This window comes from Notolepis coatsorum, assembly GCF_963971535.1.
Source record: "Notolepis coatsorum genome assembly, chromosome: 2".
Lineage (NCBI taxonomy): Eukaryota > Metazoa > Chordata > Actinopteri > Aulopiformes > Paralepididae > Notolepis > Notolepis coatsorum.
In genome coordinates this window covers 129,283,992-129,299,602 of record NC_140166.1, presented here as the reverse complement: position 1 = coordinate 129,299,602, position 15,611 = coordinate 129,283,992, and the positions used below count along the sequence as shown (strand labels likewise).

Genomic DNA, 15,611 nt, shown 5'->3' with positions numbered 1-15,611 from the left:
ATTGCTGGCTGGCTGAGGGCTTGTCGCGGCTCATGCGCGGGCGTAATCGATAACTGGCGGCGATAAGGGGGGCGTAATAGAGTAGGGTCACGTGGGCTTAGTGGCCAATCAGAGGAACCCAGAAACCCAACTGCGTTGTAGAAAGCATGCACGACAGAGGCTCTGCTAGATGCCGAAAATGTAAACTTACTTACCAAATAATAATCACAACGGAAATGGCGATTGCATGTTGAATATTTTAATGACGAGATAACAGAGACTATTTCTCCGTCAAACAAATACACTGTATAGTTCCAACATAGTATCAACAAAGTCAATGATGGCTTTCAAAAGTATCAAGAAACATTTTGTTTTATTAACACATTTTTCATCAACACAACTCTCACGACTGCTGTGCAGGGTTCATCTTTGTAATAATCCAATGGCCTTCCGCGCTCGGAGCGACCCGGATTATGTCCCTGTTAAAACGCATTCCTCGTGTTTAGCGAGGATAGGTCCATCTCTCCTCATCTGGACCGGCGGATAACATGATTTACGGCCCATTTTCAGAGCCACCTGCACTCTTTGTAAAGGACTGCGGATCTCCTTTCTCTCGGAGTGTCGGAGTGTCTCGTCACAGTTCGGCCTCGCAGGCACCAATCCGTGATGCTAGGATAAGAGGCGGCTGTATTCAGAGAGGGCTGAGGACTTCTTCACCCCATCCCAGATACGGGCTGCATAGTGAAACCTGCAACAACAACACATACAGTAGTTCAGCCCTAAGGTCCACACTTAATATACAGTAGTTCAGCCCTAAGGTCCACACTTCATACACAGTAGTTCAGCCCTAAGGTCCACACTTCATATACAGTAGTTCAGCCCTAAGGTCCACACTTCATACACAGTAGTTCAGCCCTAAGGTCCACACTTCATACACAGTAGTTCAGCCCTAAGGTCCACACTTCATATACAGTAGTTCAGCCCTAAGGTCCACACTTCATACACAGTAGTTCAGCCCTAAGGTCGACACTTAATATACAGTAGTTCAGCCCTAAGGTCCACACTTAATATACAGTAGTTCAGCCCTAAGGTCCACACTTAATATACAGTAGTTCAGCCCTAAGGTCCACACTTAATATACAGTAGTTGATCCCTAAGGTCCACACTTCATTAATTCATTCAAACCTTTATTTCCCCTCAAAAACAATTGAGATTGCCCTTTTTCAATTGTGTCGAGATTACATGTCCTTCAAGAACATATGAATATAAAAAAGGTAAGAAAAATATTGTAAAAGTAAAACAATTACGTATCAATAAAATTAGGCATTGATAACTAGGGGTGTAAAGGTACACGTATCCTGTGTACCGAACGAATACAACGGTATGTTAACCACTAACGACCGCCCACCGGGGGCTGTTTTTTTTACAATCTAATATAATTTATTTTTAAATTTAAAGTCAATTATTCATTTGAATATAGAATATTCATTGACAGCCCTACAAGTACAATTAGTTACTGCACACTACATCCCCCCTGAGTGGAACATGGAAAGCCAAACTTTCCCCCACTGTACCGAAAACCCGTACCGAACCGTGACTTCAAAACCGAGGTACGTACCGAACATAACATAGATTAAAAACATAAAAATCCCGTAAAACAATTACACAATGTACCCGGGAGGTTTAAGATCATGGCCCTAAACCAGGGGTAGGCAACCCTAGGCACGCGTGCCTGCATAGGCACGCGGGGGCATTTGCATAGGCACAGGGGGCAGCATTAAAAAAAATAAAAAAAATGAAAATTATATATATATATATATATATATATTTTTTAAAATATTATAGTGAAATATTTTGCACTGTTGTCGCATTTATCTTGTTGAAATCCTCCCACAGGTTCTTTTTACTACCACATATTTAATTGAGACCCTTTATTTTGTTTATTATTTCAATTTAGCTGGAAATTGCTACATCATTCAGTAACATTTGCAGAGCCTTATAACAAAAACATTACCCGACCCTCTCTGCGCCACCCCCCTTCCCCCTGTCTCCGGCTGTCCCTGAGCAACGACCGGAGTGTTGAATGTCCCGTGACTAAGACGGGGAGGACGTGACCCTCTTGCGCCGCCCCTGTGCCTCAAATAGATCCGCTATCAACTCTATCTTTAATCTTTCAAAATGTTCAGTTGCTATCGCTATTAGCTCTATCTTTAATTTTTCAAAATGTACAGTTGCTATTGCATGCACTCATCTGTGTTTCACCACACACATGAGTGCATGCTTACCAACTGTCCGTCTGCAACACTACTATCACCGACATCTAAGAAGGGAGATCCCCCCTTGAACGGCCCTTCTAAGGTTTCTCTCCTCCACATTGCCTGTGGAGCTTTTTTTCCCTATTGTTAAGGTTTTAGTGAGTTTTTCCTTACCTTCGCGTGGGGTATGTCTGGGAGTGCTTGCATTCTTTCATTTATTTGCATTCATCTAAAAAATGTTTGGACCCTATGGTGTTCTTGTTCTGTTCTTGACTTATTGTTATGTTGTCTTCTTGACTTGTTTAAAGAAGACCTGTACGGCCCATGGGGACATTAATGTGTGTTGTCGGGCCCTATAAATAAATTTGATTTGATTTGATTTGATTATTATGGTCACCATTGTGACCAGTGGGATTAATCAACAAATTGTATTATTTATTTTTCTATTTCATTGAACATTGCACATGTTAAAAGCAATTTGTTTTACTCAAAATGTAAGTATTACCAAGTCAACTTGTGTTCTTAAAACAATGACAATAAACATAGTTTTATTAGGTTGAAATAATGTGGTTGTGTACTTATTTTTCTGTTAACTTATTATGGATTGAAAACTGAAAACCTTAATGCACAGTAACTGAACTCAATATTTTTAAGTTCTGGTAACTTATTATTATATATTTTTTTACAGTGTAGTCTTGCGATCAATCAAAACTTATTTACACGATATACCTCACATTCACCCTCCATTCACATCCTGGTGTTCTCCATTAGGCCTGTAGGTGGAGCTATGACAGCACACGTACAGTACACACACCAATGGTGTGTGATGTGTCCAAAAATGAATGGGCAAATGTGAGTGAAATGGTCGCACTGTATGCAGCTGTTTGTCTGCATTGCATCCCCCCCCCCCAACTCAGATTTAGGGTTGATACAACCATCATAATAATATTGTTAATAATAACAATAACAATAATGATGTAATAATGTATAAAATTTCATTAAAAATACCTGATTATGAGAAAAGAAAATTACGATGCATGGAATATTGTTGAGGCACACTAGTTACAACTATATTTCAAACATTACATTTACATTACATTTAGTCATTTAGCTGACGCTTTTATCCAAAGCGACTTACAAGTTCTGTACGACAAGCCATCAGGAAGGGCACAACTCTATCAGTTGAGCAACAATGTTCATCAAAGTGTTGAGTGCTACAGTGTAGGTTAGTTTATTAGGACAAGTGCATGACAGTACGGTTAGTTAGGGTTAGATTTTTTTTTTTTTTTTTTTTTTTTTTAATTCAGATAGTGGTTGAAGAAGTGCGTCTTTAGTCGACGGCGAAAGATTGGACGTGATTCGGCTGTCCTAACTGGGGTGGGTAGTTCATTCCACCATTGTGGGGCAAGGACTGAGAATAGGCGACTTCTCTTTGATGACCCTCCCGGAGCTTGGATAGGAGTAGGTCTGAGGCGGCCAGAAGATGCAGAGCGTAGGGGTCTTGAGGGTGTGTAGTTAGAGACCATTGACCGGAGGTAGGCGGGAGCGGTTCCCTTTGCCGCACGGTATGCTAGGTCGAGGGCCTTGAAGCGGATTCGTGCAGCAATGGGGAGCCAGTGCAGGTCCCTAAGAAGTGGGGTGACATGGGCCGACTTCGGTAGGTTTGAGATCAGGCGGGCCGCTGCGTTCTGAATGAGTTGAAGAGGCTTAGTGGCAGTGGCCGGGAGGCCAGCGAGCAGTGCATTGCAGTAGTCGAGGCGGGAGATGACTGTTGATTGGACGAGGAGTTGGGTGGCTTCTTTTGTCAGGAAGGGGCGTATCCTTCTGACGTTGCTCAGGAGGAATCGGCAGGTTCTGGTCGTCGCTGCGATGTGAGCAGAGAAGTTCAACTGGTCGTCGAGGACAACACCAAGGTTCTTGGCGGTCGGGGACGCAGTCACAGCTGCATTCTCGACTGTGATTGAAAGGTCGGTTAGGGGGGAGGATTTGGCCGGCAGGTGGAGCAATTCTGTTTTGCTTAGGTTCAGTTTGAGGTGGTTGGACGTCATCCAGGCTGAGATGTCGGACAGACAGGCCGAGATCCGCACAGAGACGTGGATATCTGAGGGAGGGAAGGAGAGGAAGAGTTGAGTATCGTCGGCATAACAATGGTAGGAGAAGCCATGAGACGTGATAATGTTACCCAGTGATTTAGTGTAGAGGGAGAAGAGAAGGGGTCCTAAAACCGAGCCCTGGGGGACACCCGTCCGCAGGGGGCGGGTGGCCGACAGGGTCCCTCTCCATGACACTTGGTAGGAGCGGTCATTGAGGTATGATGACAGCCATGTCAGCGCAGAGCCAGCCACTCCCATTCCTGCGAGGGCCGCAAGGAGGATCTGGTGGTTGACTGTGTCGAAGGCTGCAGATAGATCTAGGAGAATCAGGACAGAGGAGAGGCCTTTCGCTTTTGCTAAGTGAAGTGCCTCTGTGACCGCAATGAGGGCTGTCTCTGTGGAGTGACCAGTCCTGAAGCCTGACTGATTAGGGTCTAGGAGGTCATTCTGTAAGAGATAAGTAGTAAGTTGGTTGGATACAGCACGTTCAAGTGTTTTAGAAAGGAAGGAGAGAAGAGAGACAGGACGGTAGTTGCCTATGACAGTAGGGTTCAGGGTTGGTTTTTTTATGAGCGGCGTGACTCTGGCTTGTTTTAGGGAGGTGGGGACCACCCCCGAGTTGAGTGAGGAGTTGATGGTTGCAGTTAGGAATGGGAGGATGTCTGGTGCTATGGTCTGGAGGAGTGGGGAGGGTAGCTGGTCCAGCTGGCAAGTAGTCGGACGGTTTGACGTTACCAGTGTCAGGGTCTCTGCTTCTGTAATGGGAGAGAAAGATGACAGAGTGAAGGATGAGGTTCTCGATTCAGCATTTGGAATGGGTGGGGGTTGGGAGAAGGAGCTGCGGATGTTCTCCACTTTTTCCTCAAAAACAGGCACTCCATGTCAAAAAGGTTGCTGACCCCTGCCCTAAACTGACCATACTGTAGGTCAGCAGAGAATCGGGTTTGATAGGGATCAAACTGTCAATCTCGTTGCAATATAAGGTGGTCGCTTTCTGATAATGGCCTGTTCAGTGTTGACAGAGTTGAATATGGTGCAATTAATGTTGAACTAGAGTAGAACCGACTTAAATTGCTGAGTACACCCAGAAGTCTCCCCTGGGATGGACGGTTGAAATGAACACAAACAAGGGAAAAAAGGAAAATTAACAGGAAAATTAATATCTCCATATTATGTACCAACAGTGCTCTCGCAAGAGTTGTACGTATGTAAACACGCTCTCTCCCTCTACATGTACTACATACACGCTCACATGCACACACATACACACACCTGTTCCGCATGTATAATCAATACTATACATGTCAACCACTGCACTCTTTTTTGCACTTCACTGCTTTTTTTTTTAATGCACTGAAATCTATTTATGAGAATGTACCGCTTTTATACTGTACCCGGTGTTCCTTTCATATATTTTCTTATTCCAGAGAATCGTTCTTTTTTACACTGTGCCTTCTTTTTATAGTTTGTACAGCACTTTGGATTGCCTCCGTGTATGAAATGTGCTTTATTGATCACCCATCAATACCCTTGGTGTTGACCTGAGGGGTTATAATATGTTCGCGTTGCTTATAATGCAATAATTTAGATATACTTGTTGTTCAAGAAGCTCAGATTTGTGCTGGCATGGATGTGGGGAGGTAGGAACACTCATCCACATGTTGTGGCATTGCCCCACAGTGAAGAGTTTTTGGCACAAGGTCATTTTAAGACTATCCTCTATTCTCAGTGTTAAGATACCCTTATGTCCAAAAGTCTGCCTCTTGGGCATAGGGGTAGTTGGTATACAATCAGCACTTACGCAACGCATCATTACACTAGCACATATGTCAGTTAAGCGTACAATCATGATGAACTGGAAGATCCAAAAGCCAAATTGTTTCTGCATGGACACCTGGACGAGGGATTTCATGGACCTATTGACAATGGAACGAGCAGCCTCAACGCTCGCTGAACATGACCATGGAGAGGACGGTCCCTGGATCTATATAAGGACATATTTGGAGAATACTTATGACTGAAAGCAGGTGTGTTTGATCTGCACCCCCCCCCCCCCATTTTGTTAGTATGTTTTGTCTGTATTGTACCGTTTGTTTTGTCTGTATTGTATTGTTTATTGTTTGTGAGTTTAGCATTATTTGTATTGTACTGTTTGTGAGTTTAGTTTTGTCTGTATTGTACTGTATTTATGTTGAGATGTTTTGTGTTTCAAACTATTAATTAATAAAAAAAAAAAAAAAAAAAGTATAGGAAGCTGATGTGTTGGCGATGCTAGTGGACGTCAGTGGGGACAGGAGGCGTGTCTCTGAAAGACTAGTGGACGTCAGTGGGGACAGGAGGCGTGTCTCTGAAAGACTAGTGGACGTCAGTGGGGACAGGAGGCGTGTCTCTGAAAGACTAGTGGACGTCAGTGGGGACAGGAGGCGTGTCTCTGAAAGACTAGTGGACGTCAGTGGGGACAGGAGGCGTGTCTCTGAAAGACTGATGGACTGAAAGGACTCCTGGCTGCGTGTCGTCTTTTACCAACAAACTTGCAGTTCCGCGTTCGGGTTCTGCGATCTGATTGGCCACTGACGTACGCTCTCTCTACGCCCAAACAGTGCGTTAAGGCCTCTACATGCTACAGCAACTTCAAAGCAACTGCACCACAACATCGACAAAGCAACGGTGTTGTAGACACTCTGCCTTTATGCTTCTGCAACATCGACGCGCAAAGTTAGTTTAACTAAAGTTAGTTTAGGTTCGTGTTAACGTTAGATAATGTACAAAATAAACGTATTTCCGGTGCTTTTAGACGTCACTCTTTTATTTTGAAATCCCCCGACCGGAAGTGTTATAGTGTCTGTTGCTAGCAGCTTAACTTCTGTCGCCCGTTTCTGTGCTTTTCGAGCTAACGTTACCGTAACGTCAGTTTCCAATGGAGAGGAGAGAAACTTAAGACCTCGGCTCATGCAGCTCAAACTACCTGTTGGAATAAATTAATTGATTGATGTTTAACTTGTCCCTGTGTGTGTCCAGTCATTTCGACTAGCAAACGTTGTATTTAACGTTACCTCAGGATACCATTGTATTTAGTTGGTTAGCTATGTAGCTAATGTGGATAGCATTTTGTATAGCATGCATCAATGCTAGCTGGCTGGCTACAGCTTTATTTACTAAATTATGGAGGCTTTTTAATCGTCAAGGTAAGAGAGGATTTGTCATGATCAACTGAAGGCGTATGCTATGGAACAATATGTGCTTGGGTTTTCAGAAAAAGGCCAGCTATGACGCTAATTATTTAGCTAATATTGATAGCATAGCTTGCTGGCTACAACAATGGCAGATGGTATTCCTCGCTGCGGGACCAATATTATTCTATGACAGCCCCGCCCCCATTCACTACCAACCAATCACTGCTACGCAATATCAACGCAACGGCTGTTTAGGTTAGATTTGGGGGACATGTACGCAACGTCCTCGCAACACAGTCTACAAGACCTTCTAAAACAACCGCGTTGAAATTGCGCCGATGTTGTGTTGCAGTTGCTTTGAAGTTGCTGTAGCATGTAGAGGCCTTTACGCTAGTTCTGCCTCTAACAGCCTGCAGCCTGCTAGCATTATCCAATTCATATCAATCGAAATAACGTATTGTTTTCATCGCTCTATATTAACACATCCTGCGCCATAAACGCCGTACAACGTGATTCAAGTTCATGCTAATTCTGCCATTCCACGGCGTACGACGTTAGAGATCATATTTAATTTTTTCGCCATGTTATTCATAATTCCCTCACGGAGCCTGGTCTGATGCAGTGGGAGCCTGCACAACTCTGCAACGCTTCAATACTGCCGCCTGGTGGATGATCGGCGAGTTACAACCGGAAATGGATCTCACGTGATCTCGGTGCGTCTGGGAAATGCTTTCGGCACTCACATAATGTTGCGGGACTACAGACACACACTGGCGTGCATGGATCGCTGCCATAACTCAATAATCGACATGATTTGGGCGTTTATTATTATTATACAAACCGGAAATGGATCGAGTCGATCGCCGTCAAATAAGTGGGATCTTTTTCATCCAGTCTCATCGGCGAACGGTAAGAGGACGCTGACGTCATTTTCAAGGCGATTGTACATTTCTTTGTTTACAAACCAACTGATCAATAAATCAACCCATACTACATAAAGCATTTACTGACGATCACAGACTTATAAACAACCCCCCCCCCCCGTTCATCCGCGCATGATGAGTCATAACGTTTAGGATCGTATTCAGTTGGATTTTTTTAATATAGCGTGTATCACGAATAAACTGCAATCGATAATCTATATTATGCGTTTAGGCCTATAACTAGCGTTCTAGGAATTACTGCAGAAAACGATAAAAACATATATATTCTAGATGGTATTTTCGTATGAATGAAAAAGTACAACGTTCCTACATCCTGAACGATAGATAATCGATGTTGAATGGGCCATAGTAATGTCAATTTAGCAATACAATTTAAAAAGTTATAGCCCTGCAAAGAAGGTAAACATCTCCATAGGCTTAGACTGGTGGCAGTGATCATACATTGATGGATAGAAGCGTGGCAGGGAATGTGTTAACGTGATTCCATCAACACAACATAAATGTTCAAAACACGACAAGACAGTTTGCATCACTTCCCACAGTTTGTTGGTAAAAGACTACGGGGCTCGCGGGGCGGTGGCCTGGGGCTCGCGGGGCGGTGGCCTGGGGCTCGCGGGGCGGTGGTCTGGGGCTCGCGGGGCGGTCCACACACTGCTATCAGTGTTCTTCTTCCCTGCCAATGAAGTATTCACCCAAAGACCCAATACCGTGGCCGAGAACCGTGGGAAGTGATGCAAACTGTCTTGTCGTGTTTTGAACATTTATGTTGTGTTGATAGAATCCCGTTAATATAGAGAGATGAAAACAGTACGTTATTTCGATTGATATGAATTGGATAATGCTAGCAGGCTGCAGGCTGTTAGAGGTTAGAGGCGGAACTAGCGTAACGCGCTGTTTGGGCGTAGAGAGAGCGTACGTCAGTGGCCAATCAGATCGCAGAACCCGAACGCTGAACTGCAAGTTTGTTGGTAAAAGACTACATGCCTCCTGGCTTCTTATGTAACTATGTAACAACCCATCATCTACACAAGATGGCGCCATCTACCCTCACTGCACACACATCCACATATACACACTCACTTTAAACAAACACTCACCTACCACTCACTTTACTCACTTTAGACACTTTAACACTTTGGTTGCCTAAGGTTAAATTAATGATATACCATAGATTGCCAGCGCTATTTGTCTATGGAGAAAGTCCCCTTCTTTGCAGGGCTATAACTTTTTAAATTCTATTGCTACATTGCCATTATTAGGGCCCATTCAAAGTCCTATATGTATTGTTCATTGTGTAGCAACGTTAAACTTTTTCATTCACATATTCATAGTAAAGTATGGTCTAATGTATAAGTATGTTTTCATCTCTTTCTGCAGCTTTCTCCAGAACGTGATATATAGCCCCAAATGCATTATATTGATGATGAAATACAGTTTGATGGCAATCAGCGCGATATAAAAAATTCCAACTAGACGTACTTCTAGAAGTTACTACACGTCATCTGATGTTGACCGGATGGGCGAGGGGGCGTTTATAATTCCGTGGGCAGCGTTATACCAATCATCTAATGTGGGTCAAATGTTGATAATATCAGTTATTATCGAAGACGGTAACGTTACACGCTGAAACTCACCCCAGTCTCCGCGCGCCGTTGGGCGATCATCGTCGAGTAGAAATTTTATCATTATGGGATATATTATTACCCGGTCCATCTCCAGCTTGTATAATGGTATATACGTCCAAATCATGTTGTTTATCGAGTTATTGGCAATCGATCGCTATGTAGAGTGACGAGCTAGAGTCACGGGACATGTACCGAGTGGCCGGAAGCAATACGGACGTCTAGCAAAACCTCTAATGCGCTTCCTGTTAAGCGCTTGCGCCGATCGGCCACCAGATGGCGCTCCTGAACCGCCAGAGAGCTCAGTGGGTCCTGCTGGTGGATCTCAGGCCAGCGGAGGGACATTATGAATCCGATCGCAGATTTTTGAAATATTGATATAAAGACGACGTACAGCGTCCCCTGGCAACTTTAGCATGGCCAGCAAAGACGTCTAAAGACGGCTCCCGGCAGTCAAAGTGTTCACACTTTATATTTATCTATTATTAAAGAGATTTGCACTACATCCATAACTCATTTGCACCCTACCCTAAGTGTTGTACCCCATCTCATTTCTGCAATGTACCCCACTCTTACTCATTTTACTCTGTGTTGTATATATGTATATTGACTTACTTCTTAATTACTTTATTATTATATATATATATATTTTTTTTTATACTTACTTTCTTTTTTTACTGTATGTAGCACACTCAGGGGCTCTTTCAGAAATAAGCATTTCATATAAAGTATTCTGTAGGGATGTCCGATATTATCGGCCGATATCGGCATTAAAATGTGATATCGGAAAATATCGGTATCGGTCTTAAATATATTTTTTTACATTTCTATAACCTTTATTTACCCAGGCAAGCAAGTAAGAACAAATTCTGATTTGATTTATTGTCAAAAGTATGCATAATGTTGTGTTAATTCCACAACAAGAGATATGTAATGTTAATGACCTGAAATTATAAAAATTTGGGGGGGGGGACCCTGCATATATCGGTATCGGTTGATATCGATATCGGAAATTAAGAGTTGGACAATATCGGTATATCGGTAAAAAATCCAATATCGAGCATCCCTAGTATTCTGTATTTTGTTGCGACATATAATAAACAAACTTGAAACTTAAAGGAACACGCCACATTTTTGGGGAATTCGCTTATTTGCCATCTCCCCCGGAGTTAGACAAGCAGATACATACCCTTTTCTTCTCTGTGCATGCATTCAGAGTAGGGAACACCCTACTGGAAGTAGGGCTGCCCAGTTAGCCTAGTTCCCAACAGACACGAAATACACTCCAAATACAACTCCAAAACTGGTAGATGGCAAATAAGCAAATTTCCCAAAAAGTTGGCGTGTTCCTTTAACAATGTGGCAAATAAGACAAAGTATGATAATTGTGTAGCAGTTTTTTTTACTTTTATAAATCCAATGTGTTTGGAAAGACATTGCTAGTTGGATACCCAACAGTGGATACCAAACAGGAAAGACAATCAGGTTTTAAACTGTTTAAAACAGTAATTCAGAACTGCACTATTTTACTCTGTCTATTCTATTTTACTAACCGTTTTATTGCACTGCACTATTTTGCTGCTCTTTTATTACTGTCTATTTTTAAATTGTCTATATTATGTGTCACGATCTGACCACATAAACGAGGAGGCCTATTGGGATCTTAGATCCTAATATGAGGAACTGTGATTTTTTTTTTTTTTTTATCCTCTTTTTCTCCGCCTGATTTAAAAAAAATTTCCCCCATCCCAATTTAGTCGTTATGCCAATTCCCCCCCTCCCCTACCTGGTTGTTGTGCGCATGTTCCTCCTACTGGTCGGTACAAGGGAACCCTGAAGTCCACCACATGCTTCCTCCGACACATGTGGAGACAGCCAGTGGCTCTTTTTTCACCTGGCAGCAAAGGACTCTCATTGGTGAAGCGTAACCCTTTCGCTGAGCAGGCGCCCAGACCTGACCTGTAGGCGTCGCTGTCCACAACACCAGATTACCACCCACGACTTCCCTCCCCCTAACTCAGCCAAACGAGTTAGTATAACGACCGGCTCAAGCCGCAGGGCAATGCTGACTCCGGGAGTCGAGACCGCAGCCTCTTGCATTGGTGACGAGCGCAATCTCCGCTACGCCACCCGACCGCGTAATGTGATTTGGTGTTCTATGTCTTACCTTGACATTGTCTATTTTTGTCTTATTTTGCTCATTTTGTGCCCCGTCTTTTTTTGCTGCTGTGAAGCACTTTGAGCTGCAATTCTTGCATGAAAGGTGCTCTACAAAAGAAAAGGGTGCCGTGTCCCTGTTTCCTACCAGTTCTTCTCAGTGAGGGTGGTGTGTGAGAGCTGACTGCGGGGCATGGCCAGCACTTGGCTGCGGAGCTTGGACACCATGGAGGAGAAGGTGGGGTGTCCTCTGTATCCCGGGAGTAAAGAGAAGAGTGGGGACGTCCCAGACCCTAAACATTGTGCAATAGCCACAAACAGGTTTTTACTATTCGTTTAAAAAAATATATATAATAATAATAATAATTTGCGATGTTTCGCTATGTTCTCAAAAATGTTGTTTTATTTAAAAATAAATATATAATAATAATAAATATATAATAATTTATGAATATATATGTATATATATATATACACACACACACACGTGTATATATATATATATATATATATATATATATATATATATATATATATATATATATTATTATAATTTTTAATTCAAACAACATTTTTGGGAACATAGTGATAAGTAGATGAGATGTAGATGCAGACAGAAGTGGACGACAGAGAGAGTCAGTCGAACCTGCTTTAGTCAGGACATCATCCCCCTCGTTCTCCTGCAGAGGCAGTAGGAACATGTTCACTTCTGTCTCCAGGTAGTCCCGCCCCAGACCAGGGAAGATGTTGCAGTCGAGCATCGACAATGTGCCTGGAAGCAGACGACGAAGGTGGATACAGGACACATGAAAGCATACAAGCAGGTCATGAAACCCTTTCTGCTAACGTTCTGCCAATTCAATTCAATATATTATTTATTAATCCATAACAATTTGGGGGGCATTAGTAAAAACAGACCGGAAACAGACAATTGCACAGACACAGATACTCACAATTTTTTTTATAATAATAATAATAATAATAATAATAATAATAATAATAATAATAATAATAATAATAATAATAATAATAATAATAATAATAATAATAAATAAATAAATAAATAAATAAATAAATAAATAAGGAAATCTCGTCCACATGTCAGCTAGGCATTACTATCCTACAACAGCAACACCCTAAAACATTTTACAATAAAAAAAATATATAAACATACACATTTAATTTAAACTGAAACAAACAGAACTTGAAACAGAAAAAACAGATGTGTAGTAGAGTAGTGATGGGAATTACGGCTCTTTGAAAGGAGCCGGCTCTTTTGGCTCCATTCCTTTCAGAAAGGCGTTCAAAAGACCGGCTCTCGTTCGTTTATTTATTTTTATAGATGGATGGATAAGAGGACAAGGACATACGGGAGTGTTTGGTCACCCTGGCTGCAGTACATCACTGTTGCATTTCCACCTTCATTAAACTTCAGAACTATTTATTGCATTTCACTCTTGTGATAGTTAATGCCTTATCTATTTTATAAAAAAAAAAGAAAAATGTATTCTATTCTATTTTATTATGCCTCTATTTCAGGCACGGACTAGCCACGGGGAATTCAGGAATGTTCCCGGTGGGCCGGTCCACTTGCGAGGGCCGCCCAACCTCTCGTTACTTTAAAAAAAAAAAAATTTAATCTATGATATGTCTATATCAGGGGTTCCCAATAGGTGGCCCACGAGGCATTTTACAGGCCTGCAAGGCATTTTAATTAGGCCAGGAAAAGTTCTATTCTCAACCTGAACCTCTGCATTATTTGTCGAACCGAGGAGTTACACTGTGATGTAACGTTTGTTGTTACATGCAATATGTGGACTTAAGCTGCTGTTTTTATCATAAATCGATCAATACAGACCGTATTAATTAATGTTGTTTCTTTTTCAAATGTAGCCAAGAGTAAAGACCATAACCCTATCAAAACAGCAGTCAAAGTGTATATTTTCAGCACTACGTTTGTTTACCGATGTTAAGATTTACCGAAAATAAGAATTTATTGGAAAAATGCTAATTCTGTCTCTCTTTTATCATAAAACCATGAGGAAATTACTAAATCCAGATTTAACACTGCCATTGGAAAGAGGAGCTTTCCCCCTATCCTTATATGTATAATTTGGCCATAATAAGGTCATGGTCAAGTTCAAGGTCAAATATAAATTTATAATTTATACAACTACTACGCAACACTACTATCACCAACATCTAAGAAGGGAGATCCCCCCTTGAACGGCCCTTCTAAGGTTTCTCCCCTCCACATTGCCTATGGTGCATTTTTTCCTATTGCTAGGTTTTAGTGAGTTTTTCCTTACCTTTGTGTGGGGTATGTCTGGGAGTGTTGCATTTATTTTGCATTTATTTTACATTTTTTGGACTTTATGGTGTTCTTGTTTTGTTCTTGACTTATTGTGATGTTTCTTCTTGACTTGTTTAAAGAAGACATGTCCGGCCCATGGGGACATTAACGTGTGTTGTCGGGCCTTATAAATAAATTTGATTTGATTTAATTAAAATGGATTATAATTTATTACTGTATCTACAAATCCTTCTGTTTAATTATCTTCCCTTTATTCATTTGCTTAGATTTTGTTCACCGGCAAAGATGCAAAGAAATAATCATAATTTATATTCTCCTTTGTTTCATCACAATTTACTCAAGCCTAGTAACAGACACAATATTTCTGACACTGGGAATACATACCTCCAGGTCCCTAGATGTTCCTAGATACCAAGAACATGCAAATTGACCTTGTAGAAGTGGAACAATCTTCCATTTACTTGGGCATGTACCTTTAGGCGAAGTTTCTGAAAATATGGCTACATCTTAACAGATTAATGAATCCAAAAATTATGTGGTTGAATTTATTCCACCACTTTGTAACACTTTCTTTGGTAACACTAAAGCTCTGTTAGTGAAACGATGCCGGTATCGGCCTTATAGCATAACAGTCCCATATTGCAACGGGTTGTAGATCTAATAATAACGTATTATCAAAACATAGGTTGTATAAAAAAAAATGTTATCATTTAATGCGTAGCCTATGTCTGCATTTTGAATGAGGAAGGGGTGAGGGGTTGGCCCGCCAAGTCATTTGAATCCTAGAAAGTGGACCGGGCAGAACGTTTATTGGGAACCGCTGCCATAGTGCATAGTATGTTCAGATGGACTATTCATCATGAATTTAATGAATGCTAAATTATATTTGATGCACATGTCAACCAACTGTCCAAATTATGTTGTCTTAATGTCTGTTTTATGCAATTTAAACAAACAGGTGAACCAGAGGCAGAGAAAGGTTTGAGCAGCATACAGTAGATATGTTCTGTACGCACAAATATATGAAAGAAAAACACTTGACACAAAAGGTAAATTAGCGGATTGTGTTTTGTT

The 15,611-nt window shown here is 41.6% G+C and overlaps 1 protein-coding gene across 3 annotated transcripts in view; it reads right to left on the bottom strand.

The window, feature by feature from the left end:
- Nucleotides 1-241: 241 nt before the first annotated feature.
- smg9 (SMG9 nonsense mediated mRNA decay factor) overlaps nt 242-15,611 on the bottom strand; it is a 58,551-nt gene continuing 43,181 nt past the window's right edge. For all 3 annotated transcript variants that reach the window (XM_084308691.1, XM_084308693.1, XM_084308692.1), the window contains 3 exons: nt 12,870-12,995; nt 12,372-12,516; nt 242-727 (listed from right to left, as the gene is read on the bottom strand). In XM_084308691.1, coding sequence (XP_084164817.1) covers nt 649-727; nt 12,372-12,516; nt 12,870-12,995 — 350 coding nt within the window. In that variant the 3' untranslated portion in view covers nt 242-648. The remainder of the gene's footprint in view (nt 728-12,371; nt 12,517-12,869; nt 12,996-15,611) is intronic.